Below are 23,069 nucleotides of genomic sequence, written 5' to 3' on the forward strand. Positions count from 1 at the left end.
TCAAAGTCCAAGGAAATCCCTGCTAGAGACTCTCATTAGCGCAATCTTCCTTCCAAAACTGTACTTTACTTACTAAATACTTTCTGGTCGGCGGTCTGTACTGCCCAGAGGGCGAGAAGCGCGATGGACAGGCAGAAGGGCCAATCAGGCCCAGGCATTGGCATTCCCGGAAAAGGCGGGGTCCTTGCGTCACTAGTCGCACGGCGCGGGATTGGCTGACAGGGCTGCTTGCGGTGGCGGGAGATTTCGGATGTATTGGCCCAGCCGTGTGCAGCGGTTAATGCGCAGCGGGCGTGGGACCCGGAAGGTGAGTCTGCTGAGCATAGCCCCAGATCAGGTCGCGACCTAGACCCGGGAAGATGGAGAAGCACCGGGCGCGCGCTCTCGGCCGGGACAGCAAGGCGTCGCGGAGGAAGGGCCTGCCGTCCGCGCCGCCCGCTGGCCCCTACGAACTCGGGGAGAAGCGCCCCAAGTTGGTAAGTGTGGGCTAGAACACGGGGTGCGGCGATTCCCGGGGCCTTCAGCTGCCTGCTCCAGGCTGACATCTCCGGGAGCAGGGAGCTTAGGTTTGTTTCGGAAGGTCAGAGCTGTTAATCGGCTTAGATCACAGGGACAGGGCGGGATTCGATTCCCTTCTGGGACGAATGCCCTGCTGTCTGTGAAGCCCGGCGAGTCCTAGGGCGGATCTGAAAAACAGTTCAAATGGTTATGTACTGACGTCATCAAGGCGGATTCTGCATTTTTAAGGAAAGTTAAAATTTGCCCCACCCCTTTAGTATAACAGTAAGATAGAAAGTGAACTTGTAGCTGATAGTCCTCCCACCCCCGTATAATATTTTCAACAAGGACCTTTTAAGGTGAATATATTTTTTCAAGTTGAGGCAACTCGTTTTCAAACTTGGCGGGTTGTGTAGTCACTGCTAAAGAATGTCTTGTTTAGCTTGGAAGGAGTCTTCAAGTATCTGAAACTCGTTAATCGGGTTGGCTTTGCGTTCTTAATGCATAAGGAAGAGCTATGGTTAGCACCTGGTAAGCTTTTTTGTTAATGTTAGCTGGAAGAAAAATAGGTAATGAGGATGATTACATTCGGTTTGTCTTATTGCGTGGGTTGGTAGATTTTGGTATTAGTCCAAGAGAATTGGAGACTTAATATTGACTGTTAATTGTCCATAGAAGTATGGAAAAATTAATTTTTTCTGTTGGTAGTAACAACATTTGCCTTTTCTGGACAAATACAGTTTCAGGAATTTAAGCCATGATCATATCCAAGTTATGGATATAATAGATTGTGAATCAATTGCTAAGTATAATATTTACTTGTGATTGAATTACTTTTAATTGAATACCGAGCAACAGTGGGGATTGATTATACAGAAGTGAGCTTCAAAATAGCAAGAGGAATAGCAACATTTTGTGGAAAGGGTGTGGTTCATTATTCCTAGCTGCTATGGTTCCAGACTGAATAGGAGAGCATTAACTTCCTCACTTCATCCACTCTGAGAGGAATTCACGGGATGATGCCATCTCTTCTTTTTATAGTTTACTCTCTGGGTTAGTACTCAGTGTATTTTGTCTGGATTGCCATGGCCGTGTGATTTTTTTTCTGTATCTTACAACATAGTATTCCTGAATAAATATTTGATTTTGCTGAAGGCTGGTGATTGTGTTTTCTATTCCCCAGGTATGCCATATTGACCATACCATTTGTTAAAAGTCACGCAAAGGTGAAATGAAGTCTAGAAGGCAACACATTGAAGTTCTAAGATGTTGAACTCTACAACGTTGAGTTCATGGGTGGGGCTTGATTTGAATCATGACTTCATAATTCATTTAGAAGTAATTTGGATTCTTGATCTCTGCAGTTAGACTTTTACTTACATATTAATTTTATTTAAAAATTTTTTTTAATGTTTTGAGATTATAATTACATCATTTTCCTTATTCCCATTCTTCCCTCCCGTTCCTCCTATGTCCCACACCCACCCCCCCTTTCTTAAAATTTATGGCCTTTTTTCTTTTTAGTGTTGTTATATACATGTGTATTTTAAACTATAAATATGTAATCTTAAGTATAATACAGCCTGTTCAGTCATCTAGACTTACCAGCTAGACTCTGGAGAAGGATAACAGTTTTACACGTGTGTTCTGTCCCATCAGCTTGGCATCTATCTTACCGTTTGGAATGTTTGACTTTAGCAGTTGCTTTTTATATTGGTAAGTTCCACTTGCTGCTTTTTCATACCTGTCTGGGCATTCTTGATAGTCTTTGCGTCTTGACTGTTCCTTCCTCAATAGTTCTGGGTCTGTAGTCTTTGGGTCTTGGACATTGGTTGACTTCGTGGCTGCTTGCTTTTCCTCCTTGTTGGCTTAAGGTTGCCCATCACGTTAAGCCAGTGGGAATCCAGGAGGCCTGAACTGGGATGCTTCTCTGTGGAGGGAGGTGCTAGTCTGTTTCCGACAGAAGCTTGAGGATGCTGCTGATTTAGGACTGCTCTTTCCTAGTCCACCTCGTCTGGGTTTTTGCCAGAGGCTGGTTGCGTCGTCTCTTTTGCCTTCTGAACAGCCCTTTCAGCCTCTCACAGCCTGATAACCATATAAGGGCAGTCTTGTGTTGTTGGGACAGCATGATTGGTCTGTAGTTTAGTCAACTTTATTGCTGGATGTCGACTCAGTTCTTGGCCTTCTCTTGATTGGGAGAAAGCGATGTTAGCCTGATTTCATCGGATCACTGCCATTTTCTGAGCTTCTAGAACAAGTAATGCAGCTTTGCCATGTGGCGAGGGTAGGGATGATTTAGTAGTTTGCGTCTTTTTGTTCACCTCCATAAATTTGCAAGCCAATAGTAGCCCCGATTGTAAACTGGTCACATGGCTCTTGTCTTAGTTAAGTCCCACCTCTGGTGCCTACTGGATCCTGTGTTGATGAGGCAGACAAGTGAATCCTTATTTTCTACTGAATGTACAACCGTGGGCTTTGAGTCGTTTGTGAATTGGGTAAAGATGTTTGTAGCCTATTTCCTGTCTTCCTTGGTACGTGTAAATAGTAGAAGCTGGTCTGTAACGGTGTGGTGTTGGGCTGAATCAAGTGCTGTGTGCTGTTTGCAGACCAACCACCTTGGCTGATACAGGAAGCACTGTGTAGGTGCTGAGCTAGCCCTGGGGGTGGGGTGGGGGAGGGGGCAGTGCAATTGGAAGGCGCTGAGAGGGAAGGGTGGTCTCGGTAGAGACTTTAAGAGGGAGATAGAATTCAGTAAAATACTTGTATCTGGGACCTGGTCTAGGTCTTGTAGGCAGCACCTGGGCCTGAGACCTCTTTTTAGTCAAGAACAGAACTAAGTAGAAAGGTTTTCCTACTTGCTGTGAAAAGCCTTACAGTGACTTCTTCCTCTAACTGCTGTTAGCCACACAGCTACTCACTGACTGTCTCTAGATCCAGACTGACCAAGACATGGCTTCTAGGAGAAGACTCCATTTGTATTGTGGGCGCTAGCATCCAGCACAAGACCTATAAATCATTAATTAATTGAAGTGGGTAGAGGAGTTCTTTAATTAGGGATATTGTTTCAAAGTTCTCACACCATTCAGGGTAAATCTTGTCTTTAATGGTTTGGAGTTAGGTCTATCAATTGAGACTGTGATATTTTTACCATTTGGGGCCTGGTTTATGAATGAGCAAGTTTTATAAATACCAATATATTTAATTGGGGTGTTTGGTAGGTAGTGTTAAAAGGAACAGTCCTTAGACCAGTTAATTTAATAAAGTTTACTTGAGTATACAAAAGGAAAATGATTAGACAACATCCAGAACTAGAGGAGTAGATTGTTGTCAGCATTGACCAACCAGGACATCAAGGAAAGTTTGGGAAGTCAGTCTTTTGGTTGTAGCTGAACTAGTTGCTTGATGAGCCTAATCAGTTAACTGGTGTTGGGATGTTCTGTAACCAGTCGAACTCTGTTACTGTGATTAAACTTCACTGATTTGGTCAGTTGGGTTGAGGGCAGATGCTCAGACCAAAGCCATGGCTTCCTACAAAGTTTGCTTAGTAGACTTGTTTGTCATCGGAGGGATGTGTTTTGTAAAGATGCTTACAGTTGCAAGGTCCTGATCCTTACCAGCATTCTATTATGGATTTTATGAGTTTGAGTCTCGACGGTTTTTTGTCATCTAAAAACTATTTAACAGTAGTATTAAAATAATGTCTTCAATAAATATGTAGGTAATGACATCATGGTCATAGGTAGATTTTGAGGTGGAAAGTTGGACAACTTGTGTTTATGATAGAATTTAGGAAGAAGTGAAATCAGAACAGGCATAGTGACAGTCTTGCTTTATTGTCTGGGTGGCTTGGAAGCAGGTATAGGGAGGTATTCTACTCCTTAATCTTTGGAGTCTTTAACTGCTACCTTATATGGCAAAAAGGAACTTTACTGTAATGTTTGCAGGCTAAAAATGGCAGGTTATTTTGGGTTATTAGAGTGAGAGGTGAAGTTTTGCTGAGAAGAGGAGAAGGCGATGTGAATATGGTGACAGATTAGTGATGCAGCCATCAGAAACTGGGAATCTGTGTTCTCCCAAGCACCTGTGTCCAGCCTGTGGCCCAACACATGTTGTTGCAGTGTCCAGCAGGGAGGCCCCCACCAGCACACTGACTTTAGTACAGTGAAACCTATGTGGAACTTCTTTCCTCTAGAACTGCTGGATAAATTTGTGGTTTTAGCCACTTACTTTTTGATATTTTTTCCCCCAACTATAATAGGAAGTCAAGCAGGTATTATAGTTATAATATGTTTAAATTTCTTCTCCTCCTCTTCTTCCTCCCCTCCCCTCGGCCCCTCCCCCTTTGTCTTTGTCATCTTCGTCTTTTTGTGACAGAGTCTCACTCTGTAGCTCTGGCTGGCCTAGTAAACATAGATATTTGGTCAACCTAAAGAATCCAGAATCCAGGTAATGTTCTTAGTTGAAGGCCTTGGGCACCTTCATGCATATCAACAGTCTGTATGTAATGGATCAGCCATAGTAACCTTCATTTGCAGGGAAAGTAATTTTATTTAGGCTGTTTTACAAGAAATAGCCCTAACCTCTCTTAGATTTTCCTTTCTAGTCTTCCTTATGAACAGAACCCAGCTTTCCAAAGAGATGCCCTCCCAAGGAAAACAGAAGTTTCTTTTTTCTTTAACTTTAGACATAGGAATATTGAGGTTCAGAGGTTATATTTCTATAGCTGTAAGAAATCCAGGCTTGGCTCTTGTATCACCACCCCTCCCCTATTTTTTAAAATGTATGAGTTATGGAAAATGTATCAAGTGGCTCTTCTGGTAGTCCAATTAGCTGCTGAGAATAGAGATGTGCAATGTTTGGTATTGTAGACGGGGCTGGATCTTTTTCTTTGAGGGTAAGGATGGGTGGGCAAAAGGATGATTGTCTCAGATTTAGAGCAGGGCTTAATTGCTTTTTTCAAAGGCTCATGTCTTTAATTATGAAGCAAGCACACTGACATACATTTATTATACTATGAAACCTTGCCTCGCATCTAGTCTGTCTTGTAGCAATTGCTTCCGAACAGATGTTACCTGAAACACCTTTGTGCAGTTGGTGGAATGCTAAAATTTGTCCTGCTTTTATATCGTTGCCTTGAATTAACTCTGCTTTATGGCATAACTTTATTGCTGTGTCTTAGGATCTTTATGTATTTACTGTCTTATAAATTGGATTTAAAATTGGCTTTTTATATAGAATGTAAATTAACATGTATATAACTTGTTTATGTTTGCAGAATAATACAAGAAAAAAAAAAAAAAAGCCCACAAGATATTACACTAATGGAGCTGTCTTTAAGCACCCAGCATCATCTAAACCAGGAGTCAAGCGAGTGCTGAGGACTATGCTGGCTTCACACTCGCGCTTGTTTATCCCAGAGCCTCATTTGACTTTTAGATCTATAAAATATAGATTAAGCATAACCTTTTACTTCATGGGATATTAAGGATCAAAGCACGAGCTCTTTTTGAACAGCATCTACAAAGGTAATGTCTTCTCGGTAGCAGCAGGGTAGCATTGAAACACCTTACCATTGGGAGCAATTTTTCTCAAATTGCAAGGCAAGTGGTCATTATTAACTTAGGAGACAATTTGAGAGTTTAAAAACGTTCGGCTTTGTAGCTGAAATGATGGAGTTTCCAGTTACCTTGCTGCAGGCTCTCTGGAAGTGCGTGCTGTGGACTTTATTCCTCGCACAGCTCTCTGCCGTTCTCTGTTACTGTTTTTGTTTGGAGGGGCATGGATAACATGAGCAGTAACTTCTCCCATTCTCAGGGCTTGGATCCCAACTGGACCAGTTCTTAGCTGGGCAGTCTCAGGCAGTAGCTGTCTCATTAGGTGCCTTCCTTTCCTCATGTGCAAAGCAGGGCAGTTTTGCAGATGAAAACTCAGTGTAGGCGTAGAGGAGCAGTGCTTCCCGTGTGTCACCTCTGAGTGTGTGCTGTGTAAAGGGTTGGCTGTTTTTGCTGTACAGTAACAGTAGCAGTGTGATTTCTGTGTGCATTTTAGGTCACTAGGCACATACACAGGATATTTGACTAATTTTGTTATCCTGAGAATCTTTGTCAAACCAGGTTAGTTCCTTCTGGTGTACAGGGCCAGAAACATTATTTGGCAGTGCCAGGTGACCATGGTAGGGCTGTGGTCAGGACCAATGGTTAGGACAGGTTTCTAAAGCTTTCTGAACAGTGGTACTTATCTGTAAAATGGGACTCATGAAACCTCCATATAAATGAAACAACCAAAAGACCCTCCTGTGATACCCTGGAATGGTCTTAAATGATGATAAAAATAATGTTACTAATACATGTGTAAATATAAAGTGGAGTGTAAGTATACTTGCGGATCTTTTTTAGCTATCAAACCAAGCTACATTTACATATAAATCCAAAACAAAACCGTAAAACCATTAAGATGCAAATTAATAACACCATTAGTTTAATGTGATTGATGACTTGTTGCTGAAACTAAGTCACTCTTATTGGATTTAAAGTACTTGAATCAAACAAAAGTTTTCCAGCACAGCTTTTTATTTAATGACGAGACAAAAATGGTGTCAGCACTTAATCAGTAGCGAAGGATGTATACAGCGAGTGTCAGAAGGTTAGTTCTAATAGGTGTCTTGGGTAAAATAGAACCCTGCTGTCTTAAATATGTTTTTATATATTTAATCATAAAAGAGATGCTCACCAAGAAGCTTTAAAAATCATATGGAAATGTCCTTTTTCTCTCCTTCATTCATATTATATCCCTGTAATTTCCTTGAGGTCTTACAGGACTTAAAATGAAAAAAAAAGTATTTTTAAATGTAGGTTTTGATTTTGTTATTTTTTAAGGTGATCTGTGAATGGAATTAGTATTTCTTCGTTCCCAGTCATTGGGCATCATGGTATATAATAAATGCTGGGAGAGAAGGAGGAAGGGAGCTATGAGTTAAGATATCTGATGAGTGCGGTGAGGGGTTTGAGCTTTGTTCTGGTGGGTGAGGTTCAAGTCAAACCTTAGCCAGTTAAAGACTGGCTAACAGGCCTGTTCAGAGGGCCACTGCTTCCTCCAGGAGGTGTGCTGTAGAATGTTTTGAAACCCTTACATGGATTAATTGTAACATCCATAATTGTATATTTATTTGATTAAAGTAATTTTATTTGAGACAATGTCTAATGTAGTCTAAACTGGCTTTGAACTCATAGCAAAGACTGGCTTTGAATTCCCGATCCTCTTGTTTTAGTCTTCTAAATGTTGGCATTATAGACGTGTACCACCATTCCTAGCTAGACTTGGGTAACTTTATTGTGAGCTATTTCCCTAGGATATGGCTTTTTATTTTATTTTATTTTAATTGACGCATTTTCCCAAGGTAGGCTGTTTATTTGTATCATAAAGTAAAACCTTGTAACATTTCGTTTTTAAATAAAAGGTTTTCACACTGGTGACATTAATTATGGACGTTAGAATTAAACTGTTTTTGTTTATTGAAACTTTGGCTAGAATTCAATTCATAATGACAATTACAATTCATTTTTAATGAATAATTTGACAGCCTGAGGAATGAATATGAAAAATGGAGTACATGTAATCCATATCCAGAAATCCAACGTGACAGGTTCATTTCTTTATGAAGGGTGAAGGTCTTCAATTAAAATCATGTTCTGACTTCACTCAGCCTCCTGTCCAAGGGTGTTTTGCTCTTATTGATAATGCTACCTTCCATAAGCTTTCAGTTCTTTGATGCGTGTGCTCGCAAGCTTTACTGTGGTGCCAGGTAGTGCGGTGGCTTATAGACTGCTCGCCTGAGAAGCCAGCTTACTCTAGGAACTTCATGCCACTTGGTTTGTGCATTTTTCATTTGTTCGTTCATTTATGATTAATCTGTTTAAATGTAATTTGGATATCCTAGATGTCCACTTCCTTTTAGAAAAGGTTCCAGGGATATTGGGCAAAGGCATGTAAAAACTACCAGAAGTTTTCAGGATCGGCCTGTCTATGTCCCAGCCATAACCGTTATGACAGTTTAGGTTTAAACTGGAATTCCTTAATCTGTGTGTGAGCTTCTAGTTTCCTATTGGTAAGATGGACCTGGTCACTGTATGTGGATTGTGGCGAGGATTGGTTGGGAGTATTGTCACAGGTTAGGCACAGTGCTTACCAGTGCAAATGTGGCACCTGTTAGAATTCTGGTGCTGCACTTGTCAAGGGGCACATCAAAGTAACGGAGGCCTCATCACTGTGAATCGCAGCCTGCCCTGCCGAGCTGCTTATGTTGAAGGGGATCTGACAGGAGCTCTGCTGTTGAACATTTTGACTTTTTTCCCCCTTTCTCTTTGTCTTTTCTCATTACTTTCCTGCCAGACAGGGGACATTGTGTCCAGGCACTCTGCCCTTCATGGGAGAGGGACACGTTTCCTGAAGTTTGGGCCCTGGATCTATTTTTTTCCTTTCTTCTTAATCTCAGCCTCTAGCCCCTGACTTTGCCTCTTTTTCCTTCCCTGCCCACTTCTGCTGTCAACATTTGCTTCTTCCTAAATCCCTTCTCCACAAAGGTAGCCCTGGAGCTTTCTTTGATCCAGGGTTCCTTCACATTCCTAGCTTCCTGCAACCTCACATGGTGAAATATAAAGAGATAGGTGACCTTTGCTCTCTCTCTCTTGCCTCAGTTCTCTACTATACCTTCCCTCTAGTGGAGGAACCTGGCAGTCACCGTGCTGAACCTGGCTGCTGCCTCCTGGTGGAAACCCTCCCTGCTGTTTGACCTCCTGCTCCTATCATATGGTTTAAACACTGTGGGCGAATCGTCATCCTTATGGCAGCTACCTCACACTGCTCTGACCCTGGGCTGGGCACTGTCTTAATCACTAACTCCTCACACACTCCTTTGAAAGAGGACTCTCACATAGATCTGAAGAGGCTTGGGAGCCTTCCTGAGGTGTCCCAGTAGGGAACAGGCCTTGATAGATGTGAACACTGGCAGTGTGCTTAGGGCCTGACTGTTAAGTCGTTCTCTGGACACCACCTCTATATTTTTTTTAGTGATTGTGCTAAACATTATCATCATCATCACTTTTTTAACTTCATCAGTAGATGTGATTTCCTTTTATATAAATGTATAAACTTATTTTGTAATTTTTAATTATTTTTTATTTTATTTTATTTTTTTAAAGATTTATTTCTTATGTAAGTACAATGTTGCTCTCTTCAGACACACCAGAAGAGGGCATGTGGTTGCTGGGAATTGAACTCAGAACCTCTGGAAGAGCAAACAGTCAGTGCTCTTAACCGCTGAGCCATCTCTCCAGCCCCCTTATTTTTATTTTCAGGTAATGCAGCCTACACTGGCCTCAAACTTGTATATAGCTAGGCTGTGGGAGCTCTAAAGTCCTTCAAGAGAGTTTCTCTGCTTCAGAGTTCTCTGTATCCCAATCCCTGTAAGACTCTCCCTAGCCTCAGGGCTCCCTCTCTGTATCCGCTTGATGAGTAGATCTAAAGACACAGGAAACATTCTCCAGGCTCATTAGAATTGAAGTGCAAGAACTCCATTGTTCTTTCTCGCTTTGTTCAGGTATTCACTTTGCAAATGTGTACTCTTTTTGATTTGGCTTAAGTGATTCAACAATTTAGAGGATAGAAATAAAACTACTAGTCAAATTAGACAAAGACACTTATAGTTTAATTTCTAACTATTAAAATTTAAAAATTAATATTCTTTAATTAGCCATTGAGGTGTCTTTTTTAATATTATGTTGGAATGTGGTTATTTCTGTGGTTTCTGCTGCATTCCGAATCAGAAAGGTATAGTTTATAGGATTGTACTCTGCACTAAAGCTTCAATAACACACTGTGTCCTGTGATACTATTCCCAGGGAGGCATCAACAATTATCTACTCACCCCAGATAGGGAACCAATTCGAGACCAGGGCACACCAGTCCCACGTGCTTAACCAGTAAGTTTTGTTGGGTGCTACTCATAGGAATGTAGGTGAAGGCTTACTTACAGGGACAGACATAATCAAAGACCGCCACATCACCAAAGCCCACCCCATTGTGGGTCATGAAAACTAGGACCCGGGAGCTCCTCGCACAGCCTGCAGGCAATCACAGGGTTACCTTTTCAGGCAGCCTAGTGGGCCTGAGTCTCCTGTTGGCTCTGATCTCGGGCAGCTCTGTGGATCTCTGGGGTGCTTGGGTTGGTCTGCAGGCAGTCTACTGCTGCGTGTGCTTGGGGAGGGAGGGCCATAGGGACTTCTTGAAGTTGTTTACTTCCTGAGTCCAACAGCTTCCCTTAGATGGACTATTTTCATTGCTCTTTAGAAGAGTGGTTCTCAACCTGGTCAAACGACCCTCTCACAGGGCTTGCCTAAGACCATCAGAAAACACAAAATGATTTTCATTATAATTCATAACAGCAAAATTACAGTTTTGAAGCAACAAAAATAATTTTATGGCCAGGGTCACCACATCGTGAACTGTATTAAAGGGTTGCAGCATTAGGAAGGTTGAGAACACCCGCTTAATTAACATACTGTGCTTAATGAGTTTCTCATCAAGATGGAAGCTTTGGTCTCAGAAATTGCCACATAAAACGTAAGTGCATATGTGTGAGAAGTAAAGAAGTCTCTGATTTTCATTTTATTTTTGTTATATACCTCAGAGAGCAACTTCATCAAAGGGAGAAACTCTTGTAAAAATATGTGTTCTTACTAATGCTGTCAATTTACAGGAATTACTCCTTTCCCCGAAGTTCTTCTTGTTGGTGCTCAGTGTTGTTCCAACCGGATAACCATCTTTTTGGAGTTCCACTTGCCTATTCGTTTAACTTTACCTCAGAAACTGCCTGGTCTTTACTGTCTCTGTAGCTGTGACTGCTGCAGTCTGTCCTAGCAGCAAGGGACAGTGGGGAAGGGAGTGAGCCCAGGCCTGATATAAGTTGACCTTGATTCCATTCTTAGGCCAGCCACTTACTAGCTTTGTCAAGTCATTTCAGTGCTACTCAATTTTCTGATCTCTGAGATGGGGATAATTGGCTTATGGGGCAGTTTGGTGTATTAGTAATTTCAGTAAGTATACAGAAAGCAGTGGCACAATGATGAAAAGGTAGGCAGTGTCATATGGGAACCTAAGGGCCATTTAGCAACCTTGGATTCTTAGTCCCAGGCCATTTGGCTTAAAGGAACAGATCACTGTGTGGTGTCCCTTTTAAGCTCGGGAAAGGGAATCATAAGGTCAGATTGCAGAGCTCCAGGAATCAAACAAAGGTTTGCCAGTCCTCGTGGTGGATTACAGCCCAGAACTGAAAGTCAGCACGTTCTTCCTTCTCTCCCTCATCAACCATGCAGTCTGTGTTCTTCTGGATAGTGTGACTCTCTCTCCTCTTAGTTCACATAGCCATGTCTGAGGCTGCTCAGTCCCAGGTATGCATATATGCCCATGGTCAGTGAAAGAGGAGACTCTAATGTCCATGATACTGACAGGTTTCCAGAGAAAAGGGGAATTTGACTGACATTGCTTGGGTATCTGTTCTGCCCTGTGTTGGCTGCTGGGCTCACTTTCGTGACAGGCATTTTAGGGAAGGCATGATGTACACAATGCAAATAAACCACCAGTTATCCACTATTTGCAGATGTGTGCATTTTTAGATTCCATCATGATCATTTGGGAATTAGAACACTCACGAGCCAATCGCTTGCCTAACTTGCTGACCTGTAGTCTGGTTTTATAGCACAGTCAGCTGGGAGAGTTGACAACCAAAGACAAGACTCACCTTTGAGTATTTTGATTTGGTTTGTTTGGGGGATTATTCAGGAGTCTGTATATCAAAGAAAGAAGGAAACAACTTCAGATGAGTCTCATTTTAAGCTGGATAGAAAGCTGGGGGCTAATAAATGCTCCCTATGTTGTGGTTTGTTAGGGGACTAAGAGTAAAAGATGAGTTATAAAAGTAAGCTATAAAACAAATAGTGATCAGAGTCTGAAGGGAATTATAAACAAAAGGACTATGGGAAGATAGAAGTGGGATCTTTATCTTTTAGTGAGAATTAAGGTTGGCCCGTACGTAAGTGAACTTAAGTGTAGTATTTTATCTTCTGGACATCTCCGTCATCCATCTTTCTGTTAGCTTCCTGATGTGCAGCAGCGTCCTCACCCTAGGGATGGCATTGAGAAACTCAGCCCATGTATGGCTCCTAGCCTAAAGACCTGAGCTCCAGAGAACTATAATGCAATGTGAGGGTCCCAGCAGTTGAGAAGAGGACACACGACCGATTGACAGCTAGCAAACAACGTGGCCATGACAAAACCATGCCCTAGAACATGGTTCTTGGCCTTCCCAATGCTGCAGCTTTTCACTACAGTTCCTCATGCTATGATGACCTCCAGTCATACAGTTATTTTTGCTGCTGCTTCATAACTGTAATTTTGCTACTGTTATGAATTGAAATGTAAATATGTTTGTATTTACATATTACATGACACGTAATATAAATGTGTTTCCAAGGTCTTAGGTGACCTTTAGGAAAGGGTTGTTGTTAGATCATCCCCCAAAAGGGGTTAGGACCCACAGGTTGAGAACGGCTGCCCTAGTGGGTCGTAAAGTAACACACATTTAATAATAAGGACAGGATAAAAACAGATTAGATGGATAAAACTGGTAACAGTAGAGCCTCACATGGGAAGCACTGTTAAAATTTGCTTTGAGAACATTCATGAAGTACGGTGATTGGGAAAGGACGGGAGAAAATGGGTGGAGGTGCTGTCTACCCAGCATGGCTGCTTCCCTCAAGTCTTCCAGGCAGTTAAGTGCCCACAGGGACAAAGCTGGTGGATGTTAGCATAGAGTGCTGGTGCAGGAGGATTTGGCCTTGGCTTCTCTGCAGTCAGTACTTTGTCACAGTTCACAGAAGGCTGCTATGTGTGTAGGGGCACGTTAGGGAGCCCTTCTGAGGCACGGGTGTTGAAAGGGTGAGTGGGAATACATGTAGAATGCTAGGAGCAGCCTGAACAGAGGGACAGGACCTAGGAGTTTCAGTCAGAGCTCAGAGAGAATGAAGAGCACTGGTTGGTTCATTTGATGTTGGGGTTAGAACCTGTGTTCTGGCATCCTTAATGAGATAGGCCCCTCACTAGGCCAAGTAAAGACTCAATTTATAGTGAAAGGAAGAAGATTGATTTGATGTGGCCACATTGAGAAGAGGAGAAAAGAGGTTCCATGACTGGTCCCCTCCAAGGCCACCTTTGTGTTCTGGCTAGTTTTGTGTGTCAACTTGACACAAGCTGGAGTTATCACAGAAAGGGAGCTTCAGTTGTGGAAATGCCTTCAGGAGACCCAGCTGTAAGGCATTTTCTCAATTAGTGACCAGGGGGAGGACCCAGCCCATTGTGGGTGGTGCCATCCCTGGGCTGGTGGTCTTGGGTTCTATAAGAGAGCAAGCTGAGCAAGCCAGGGGAAGCAAGCCAGTAAGAAACACCCTCCATGGCCTCTGCATCAGCTCCTGCTTCCTGACCATTGTGGAAGTAAGCTGAATAAACCCTTTCCTCCCCAACTTGCTTCTTGGTCATGATGTTTGTGCAGGAATAGAAACCCTGGCTAAGACAGAGACTTAGGTTGAAGTTAGGCAAAACCTATGCATAAGTCTGCTGTTGTCAAAGTGTGGTCCTGCCCACCATCAGGGCCTTGGGTTCAGTGAGTCCAACGAGGTGATCTGACACTATCACAACTGCGTGAAGTCTCAGACCTGCCCCTTTCCTTCTCTCAGCATGAAATTCCACTTGGTGTTGAGATCCATTCTTTCAAGACTCCGATAGCCAGTGGGAGCATAGGCTCGCCTTAGGGTATCTTCTTCTTTTCTAGAAAGGTTACATGCTTATGTATAGAATTATTGAGTGGAGGATAAACTGTTGATGCCTCAGTAATTTGGGGATTAGTAATTGCAGAAGGAAGGTGTTGGAACTGGAGCTGTGGCAAATACCAGCTGATGCTGGGCTCTCTGAGAGTCCTCGAAGCCAGAGCTATCTGTGAAGATGAGAGAACTTCTTAGAAATATTGCTCACAGTTCCAAGGGCTCTTTGGAGTTATGTTTAAATTATTGTTAAGCATTTTCCCCGTACCCTCTTTTCTTTAAACAAGCTTGGCTGTTCCTTACGCCCTTTGGACTAATCCTACATTAAAAAGCTAGTTTTGTTTACAGAATTAGCTGAGTTTGTCCCAAAATTGCTTTTATTGGCTTTTAGTGTTTGGGGAGTATTTTTAATGTCTTTGGTAAATGACTCTGGAAGCATAACCAAACAAGCAGTAAATGTCTCTGGCCAAACAAACTGCATACAAGACTCTGAAGTAAATGATTATTTAAGTGCAGGAACAACCTCCCACCATGTAACTTATATAATATAGCGATTTGATTTGAGAATTATGTATTATTTAAGTTGATTATGTGTAAAGTGTTTTTTGAACATGCACAGTTATTTGTGACTAGCTAGAGGAAGAAAAGCTCTCGTCCTTAAGCTCATCTAGGACTGAGCTGCGCTGCCTTCCCTGTGTGCTTGAGTCTACACTGGTTTGCTTGCTACCTGGTTCCAGGCATATTCCTCTTTAATGGCCTTGCTCGGCTGCTCTTTGCATCTGAAAACCTTGTTCTCATATGCAAATAACTAACTCTGGAGCCCAGACTTGTGAGGTTGTTTATGTGTCATTTCCTCATCAGACCCACACTGAGTCCATTTCCCATAGTTAGTCTTTACCTTACGGGTGTATGTGTGTGGCTCTGCATGTGGGTGTACGGGTGCTCTCAGGGGTCAGAAGTGTCAGATGTGTTGGAGCTTGAGTTAGAGCTGGATGTGATTCACCGTGTGAGTGCTGGGAATTGGGCTCCCGTCTCCTGGAAGAGCAAGGCTGTGCTCATGACTGCTGACTCCTCTCTCTAGCCCCCATTCCTCATATGGAAAATTGCACTGTTCAACCCTTCCTCAATTCCAGGCTTCCCTTATGGTTACAACATTACTTGTCGTTTCACAGAATACTCATGAGCTTCCAATGTCCTCTGTAATTTCCTTGTATTTTAAAGATCTTTTTCACTAATAGAAAGTAAATTCTCCTAGGGTAAGCAGCAAAACCATAAAACTCTTACTTGTTGCTGGATACCTTGTCCTGTTTAATAAAATGTACAGGAATGGATGTTCTAGGACTTTCATTCTTTTAGAAGGATAGATTTGTATTGCAAACTTATCTATGGCAATAAATCTGATTTTGGTCTTAGATGATTGCTGTGAGGTTCACATGTTAAGCATATGGTGTTTAGAGAACTTACTCCCCCCTGCTCCCGCTGCCCCCCAGCTCTTAACTGCCTAGGACTTGTCTTACTCAAAAATCAGCATTTTGATTTTTAATTTTTTATTTGTAGCACTTTAGCTATAAGGTCCTGGGGAGAGAGCAAGTACTCTGGTATTTACTACAGTGTCATGCACATGTTGACAGCCTGGTTACATTGTATGATGGGAACAATATTATGAGACAAGGTCTTCAGGATCCTGTCTTCCCCTTTTTATATGTTGGGACCGTGTTCTCCTTGACATGATTGCATTAACAGGTAGAGTCAGCATGTTGATGTTTACCTTAACTTTCTCAAGATGCTATGATGCCGTTTACATTTTCAATAAGGAAAAAATGATAGATTTCTTTTATATGTACCATTAATAAGTGTCATAAAATAGAAAAATAAGCTAAGTCAATATATTATTGTTGCCACAGAAATTGAATTTGTGTCAAAAGGATTTGTGCTTGTGATGTAGTGATTCGTATATTTTTCTTGGAATTAAGTCTCCAGCAGGTGACAACATCAATAATTCACAGAACCAAGGAGCTTTTTCAGATTGGTTAATTTATATGTGAATTAGAAAACAAATGAATAATGCGCTTAATATATACTGACACACAGGAGAATATGCATTAAAATCTAGCCTATTAAAAATCTACTTACATTATTTATTAGACATATTTTAGATCTCCATTTATTTTTTACTAGTGCATACATTTTCATTTCTAAAGAAAATACACTAGTTTTGATTCAGTGTGAAAAGTATTATCTATAGTAAAATCTATAGAGGCCTTCTTATTGTAAAAATGTGTGTTGCATCCAGCTGGGCTAATGTGTAAGATTATGAAAGCCATGCCTCAAATCCCACATCCTAGATATATAAACTCATCTGTGGCTCCTGTCTTTTTAAAATATTGTGCATCAATAAAATTGCAATTATACTGCATGTAGTTTTAAATGCACCGCGCCTCATGCACCATATTGTAAGCATTTTGCTGTGCTGTATAGCCACACAGGAACTCTATTGAGTCAGAATACTGAGATCATATCTTATGCTCCACAACTCCCTATCTAATGTTGCTTGGACCCTGTCTTCTCATTAATCAGGTGAACTATGAATGTTACTGCAAGTTAAGTGATCTACAAGATTACAATAGGGCAGCTCCCCACACCCACCTCAGCCTGGAATGTATTGGGAACTGCATGTGGATAACCTAATCAGTGACAAGAACAGACTGAGGAAAATAGTTTTGGTTCTTGAGGACTGCCGAACTGAAAAGCACGGCGTGACTAGGTGATTAAGATGTGCTTCATTTAACCGCAAGTGAGAAGGTAGCCACCCACCTGACCTCTCACTCTTCTTCCTTAATGGCCCTGAACCAGCTGTCCTACAAAATGATGTCTGGGGAGGATAGACATCTTCTGGTGCCTTTGCTCTTGACTGCTTGGCTTCTGCTGAGTGTCCAGGAGAGCGGGGCAATTGTGCGCTAACACTTTGTTTCACTCTTCGTCCTGTGTTATCATTACAGTTTTTTAGGGGAAATCGCCAGGGCCTAGCTCTTCTCAGAGTTTCAGTGCTTACATGTGGAGGGAAATAATTATGTTTGAGAAAGTCCTATTTGGAGATGAAGCATATTTGACTTTATTGTTTTGATACAGAAACAGGTTTCTAAGGCCAGTTTTCTGGCTGTCCCCTTGCCCGTCAGTGTCTCCAGGCTTGGCATCACTCCGTGCTTTGCCCACTCAGAGCCGTCCTATCGCGTCCTGCTGGCGGTGAGACTCCTAGGGAGGTGTTTTCTGTAGGAACAATGAACCTGACCTAAGCCGCTTGCTTTCTTTCCTCAGCCTCTGTCCTGCTTCTGTGTCCTCAGCTCTTGAGGTTTCTTTTCCTGTGATGTGTTTTGATTCATCACATTAAGGTAGTGTATTTAATAATATGCTGTTTCTGGGTTTACATATACCTGCACAGTCTAAGATCAGACTTTGAACAAGTATTTAAATTACATTGGAAACCACTGCAATGAGGTAACTGAAGAAAACAAACTTAGAACTAGGAGGAAGATACCTGACTTTTATGCGAGTGACTGCCCACTTAAATGAAGGTTGTATGTACCATTTAGTTATTTAGGCTTCTGCTGGCAATGTAGTCCGGTCTGGCCTTGACCTTCTGGTCTTCTTGCCTCTGTTTCCTAAGTACTGGATGTACAGTTGTGTGCTAACACATTCAGCATATAATTCTAATTTAAAAGGTTGTCCAGTTCCTGGTCTGTGAAGAAGTATACATGTGGTTTTCTTGGGTGTTTGCATCTTTTGATTTCATAGCGTGTGATTTTTATTTCTTATATGACTTCTACTTTGATATTTTTTAAAAACCAAAATCCAAAAACCATGTAGTCTCCTGTAGCCCAGTTGACCTCAGATGTGTTACGTATTCTAATCTGGCCATTAAATTCCTACTTCTCTCTCCTTTACCTCCCAAGTGTGTGGATTATAGGATCCACCACCATAGCAGTCCTCTACACCTCCTCTATAGGTTTCAGGTTATAACCTTTTCTTTTTCTTCAAATCGTCTAGTTTCATTGTTTGCTCTTAAAAATCTCTCACCTGGGGCTGGAGAGATGACTCAGCAGTTAAGAGCACTGGCTACTCTTCCTGAGGTCTAGTGGCTCACAACTGTAACGCCAGCGCCAGGATATCTGATACCCTCACATAGCCATACATGAAGACAGAATACTAAGGCACATAAAAACATAATGAAATAAGTAAAAAACTACCACTTTTCTGGTGTTTTCACGCCACAGCTCCGTTTGGTGGTATTTCAGTCAGCTAAGCGGGTTGCATACTCTTCTAATTAGGATTTCAGCTCTGTACTTGATTTCCTTGACTTTTAAGAATTAGACCGTATGACATGCTACTCTCAGAACCTGATGCATCCTCTTTTGTCACAGGTGCTTGGAATGACCCTTTTTAGGAGCCAGCTGAGTTGTAATTGGGGCGCTACCTCCCACTGTAGAATATTAGCAGATAGATTTATTTAACCAGAGTCAGTGTGCACATAAACTGTTCTTTTGGAGGGTAGACAGAGCAGGCAGGATTTGCACCTTTGAGAACTGTGTGGTTTTGGTATTTAATTGTAGTATCTGTCTCTGCGATGACACTGGTTGTAAACTCTACAGGCTTGTTCATGATTATACAGTAGTATTATTAAGAGCCATATTTTATATACCAAGATTTTTAAGAGTTGCACATAGTTCAGCATTACTACTGTTTTTCTAAGGTCACAGGAAGCTGTTTTAGTTTAGCAGGTGGTTGAGTCTAGAACTTAGTGGGGTGGCCACCTTCTCTTGGTGTACACAGTTTATTTATGGTTCTTTTAGGCATATTTCCTCCCCCTTTCATTTGGAAGCAACATGTTGGTAGAGGCAGATAATATGGAGTACTGTTTACACTGACAAATTTTGAGTTGAGATCATCATTATGGTAAAGTAATGAATATAAAGCTGTTTCAGTAGATCAAAATGAGTGCAAATTTTATTCTGTTCAATAAATGTCAAATTTAACTATGTAACACTTACGTGTTAGATGACAATTGTTAGCACACCTTCCTTTATAGCTGTGAATGAATAGATCTAGCTTCCTGTTTAAAAATGTTTGACCCTCTCTGTCTTTGAGAGCTCTAATGCTTCAGTGAATAGGGAAGGAGAATGGGAGATTGAATTCTTCTACCTGAATGCAAATTGCTGCTCTGCCCTTGATTACTAAAACAGATAGTTTTCTTCCTTAATATTTTTTCCTTTTGAACTATGCTTTGTGGGAAAGTAATTTATTCATTTTCTAAAGTGGTCTTGTTTGTCTAGTAAGGAAATCAGCCAGAGAGGTCTCCAATAAGCTACAATGAAATTGAGAAGTGTCTGCTGTCACCACTGGTGACGAATCAAAGTGTTGTTAAGGGCGCACATAATCATTCAGTACACTCTCATCGCTCCTACAATTATTTAAGTTCATTAAGCCAGCACAGTACTTCAGTATCTATTATGCTGCATACTAATGGTACATTTAAAGTTACAGTGTCTTTTATAATGCAAAACATTTCTGAAAGTCATATCTAAATCTTTATGTCATTATGGTGTGAGTCTGATTATTGAATAGTACTAATTATTAATTGGGTGAATATATTTATTGTAACCCCTATTAGGTTTCTAGTTTGTGAAGTTCATAAAACCAAGAGATTTTAATAAATATTTAAAGCTATTGCGTACAGGGTAACATTTGTCTGTCTTCTTGACAAATAGATTAAAACAATATATAATATACTTTTATTGCACTGTCAGAAATTTAATTACCTCAAGTGAGCATTGTAGAATGTACTCATTACCTAAAATAAAAAAGCTGTTATAAATTACTGACTGATTCTTTTTTTTTCATTTGCAGCATTTAAATATTAGGACGCTGACAGATGATATGGTAAGGCTGTCTTCAACTTTCCCTTTGTTATGTATTTTAAGTGTGTACTGTTCTTGGCATGCTATATTAACATCTTTGAAAATGCCCAAACCAGCATGTGCTAAGAGTGTGTTTATGTTGCTCACATAAGAGCTAGAACTGGTAAAATACATTAAATTGTTGCTTGTATGTTTTGAAAAGGAATAGTCAATATGTTAATATAAAAATTTTGTTTAATTACAAATTGTTAGTCAACTTTGAATCATTCAAATCAGCTCTCATTCTTTGAGGATGAGTTGCATATTTCAAAAAGAGGTAGGAAAAGCAGCTAACGACATGGTGGCTTGCTAGAAAAATGTAGTTGCTAATTAAAGTAAGCCAGGTTGAAATGCCATGCGTGTATTTGAGAAATTCTGTTGTACACTGAGAAGCGGCAGGCGTATCTGCTTTCCTTTCAGGCTACTAGTAGGGCTTCTTCTAAGTAACTATTGCCTTAGCTGTGAGGTCAAATGATTCCTCTTGAGAATTACACTTTTGATACACAGACACACAAGTTAATGGTAAAGGAATGATAACATACCAGCCCCAAATGATGAAAAACCTGGTATCTCACCAGCCAGGTTTGGTATTCAGCATCCCTGACAGCAAATGCAAAGTGGAGTGCAGTCAGGATGTTTGTCTCCTGAAGTATCCAGAGTGCTGGCTTTAGCACCCTGATAAGGTAGCTGTGTGAAAACGAAAGAGACATAGATCTTGACATAAACAAGGTAAAAATTGAAGTGTAGTGTTGGTATAGTTTCCTGAATACTATCTTAAGAAATACATTTTTTGGCATAAGTATCTAAAAAGAAAAGTATGTATGTGAATTTTTCTCAGCAGTCTTGTACATAGTCATGACACCTAACACCAGGCAGGTATCCCTAAAACCCAGCCTAATCTAGTCTAATTGTGAGCTTCAGGCTCAGAGCCTACTCTGTCATAGATGGGGAGCAATAGAGGAAGACACCTGAAGTTGAACTTTGACCTTTGCATGAGTGAGTGTACACACACACACACACACACACACACACACACACACACACACACACACACAGAGGAGAGAGAGAGAGGGAGAGAGAGAGAGGGGGAGGGAGAGAGGGAGAACGAGAACACTAGGTGATTTCCTCCTTAGGTATGAACCACAGTGGTATGATCTGCTACACATGTAGGCTGTGCAGTATGTGCCATTCTGTGTGCATTCCTTCATGGACTGTAACATCAGATGGCGTGTGACCAGTCTAATGCTTAGAAAATGACAATGCTATGGAACGCGGACATAGTTAAACAGTAGCTTCTCTCCCTGGGTACATGCTGTTCTTATTTCACAGTTGAGGCTTGGGAGATGAGAAGGGCTTCGTCCCTTGTCCACGGGGGCCTGCTCCGCTGTAGCTCGATGTTGTTTCTGTTTCTCTCTTTCAGTTCCCACGCACTTCCTGCACTGACGCTCACTAGGTTTTACATGAGCATATTCTTCCTCTCCCCACCTCCCTTTTTTGTGGTGGTGAGAGTTGAACCCAGGATAATCATGCTAACCACTAAGACGCATACTCAGCCTCCATAAACAAATGACTTCTTAGTCAGCAGTAAAACCAACTGTAGTGTTTATGTTTTATATTTGGATTTTATGAGAATGTCCTGTGCTGTACTAGCTTTATTGAGATACAATTTACATAGCATTCATTTCTCTAAAGTTCATAATTAAGTGGTTTCTAGCATAGTCACTAAAATGGCCCACCACTATAATCTAGTTTAGAACATTTCCAAAATGTTCAGAAGAAAGCTCTGTAAATACTTACTACGTAATTCCCTTCAGCTCACCAGCTCTGGGTAGTACCAGCCTACTCTGTGATTTACCTGCTTTTGATATTTCAAATAATTGGAACAGCCTGTGGTATTTTTTTTCAATTGAAAAGTTTTTAATTTCCTTAAATATTACTGTTCCACATTGTGGAAAAAACGAAGCAGAACATTGAATGTTTTCAAACAATGGCACAAATATATGTAGACAAACTTAAACGGGCAACAGGCTTAAATTGTAAATTTACAGTTAAAACTACGAATGAACATTTCACTAAAGAATTCTTTTACGGTAATGTGTTCAAGGTTCATTCATAATGTTTTATGAATCAAACATGTTTAAGTTACAAAACATATTAGAGCAAAAATCTTATAACCTGGATTAAAAATAAAGAGACGGCTCATTGGTTAAGTTGCCTGCTGTGTAAGAATGAGGACTGAGTTGGATCCCAGCACCTGTGTCAAAAGCTTCAAGTGATGGCGTGTGTTTGTCACCTCAGCAGAGACAGGCAGATACCTTGAAAACCTATGAAAGCCTAATTGATGGCCTCCAGGTTCAGTGATAGACTGTCTCAGAAATTAAGGTGAAGCCCGTAGAGGAGCACAGCTGAGGTTGCTCTGGCTTTCATGCACGTGCGAGCACGCTTACACACATGCACACACACGCACACTCACCCTAATATTATATGTGGGTTTGTGACATTCGTGTTGTGCTGAGTCTGTCCTCTCCTTGGATGTGGCCAAAGGTAGGCTGCAGTTTGGACACAATGCATCCTTCCTTTTGTTTAGATAATAATCTGTGTATTTTTGAGGTTTATCAGACTTCAGGCACGGTGTCCTTTTCTTTCGGATTCTGTTCTTTCATTACATGGTCTTCCTTGCACACTCCAAAGCCTTTACTTAGTTTAGGAACAGTCATGGGGTAGCATTGATAGGGCATTCTAGAAAACATCC

At 41.2% G+C, this 23,069-nt stretch overlaps 1 protein-coding gene across 1 annotated transcript in view; it reads left to right on the top strand.

Annotated features, from left to right (window-relative positions):
• The first annotated feature begins 250 nt into the window (after positions 1-250).
• Diaph3 (diaphanous related formin 3) overlaps positions 251-23,069 on the top strand; it is a 336,634-nt gene continuing 313,815 nt past the window's right edge. Inside the window, exons 1-2 of the mRNA XM_032917289.1 lie at positions 251-476; positions 20,268-20,300. Coding sequence (XP_032773180.1) covers positions 360-476; positions 20,268-20,300 — 150 coding nt within the window. The 5' untranslated portion in view covers positions 251-359. The remainder of the gene's footprint in view (positions 477-20,267; positions 20,301-23,069) is intronic.

This window comes from Rattus rattus, chromosome 12 (genome assembly GCF_011064425.1).
Source record: "Rattus rattus isolate New Zealand chromosome 12, Rrattus_CSIRO_v1, whole genome shotgun sequence".
In the NCBI taxonomy this organism is placed as follows: domain Eukaryota; kingdom Metazoa; phylum Chordata; class Mammalia; order Rodentia; family Muridae; genus Rattus; species Rattus rattus.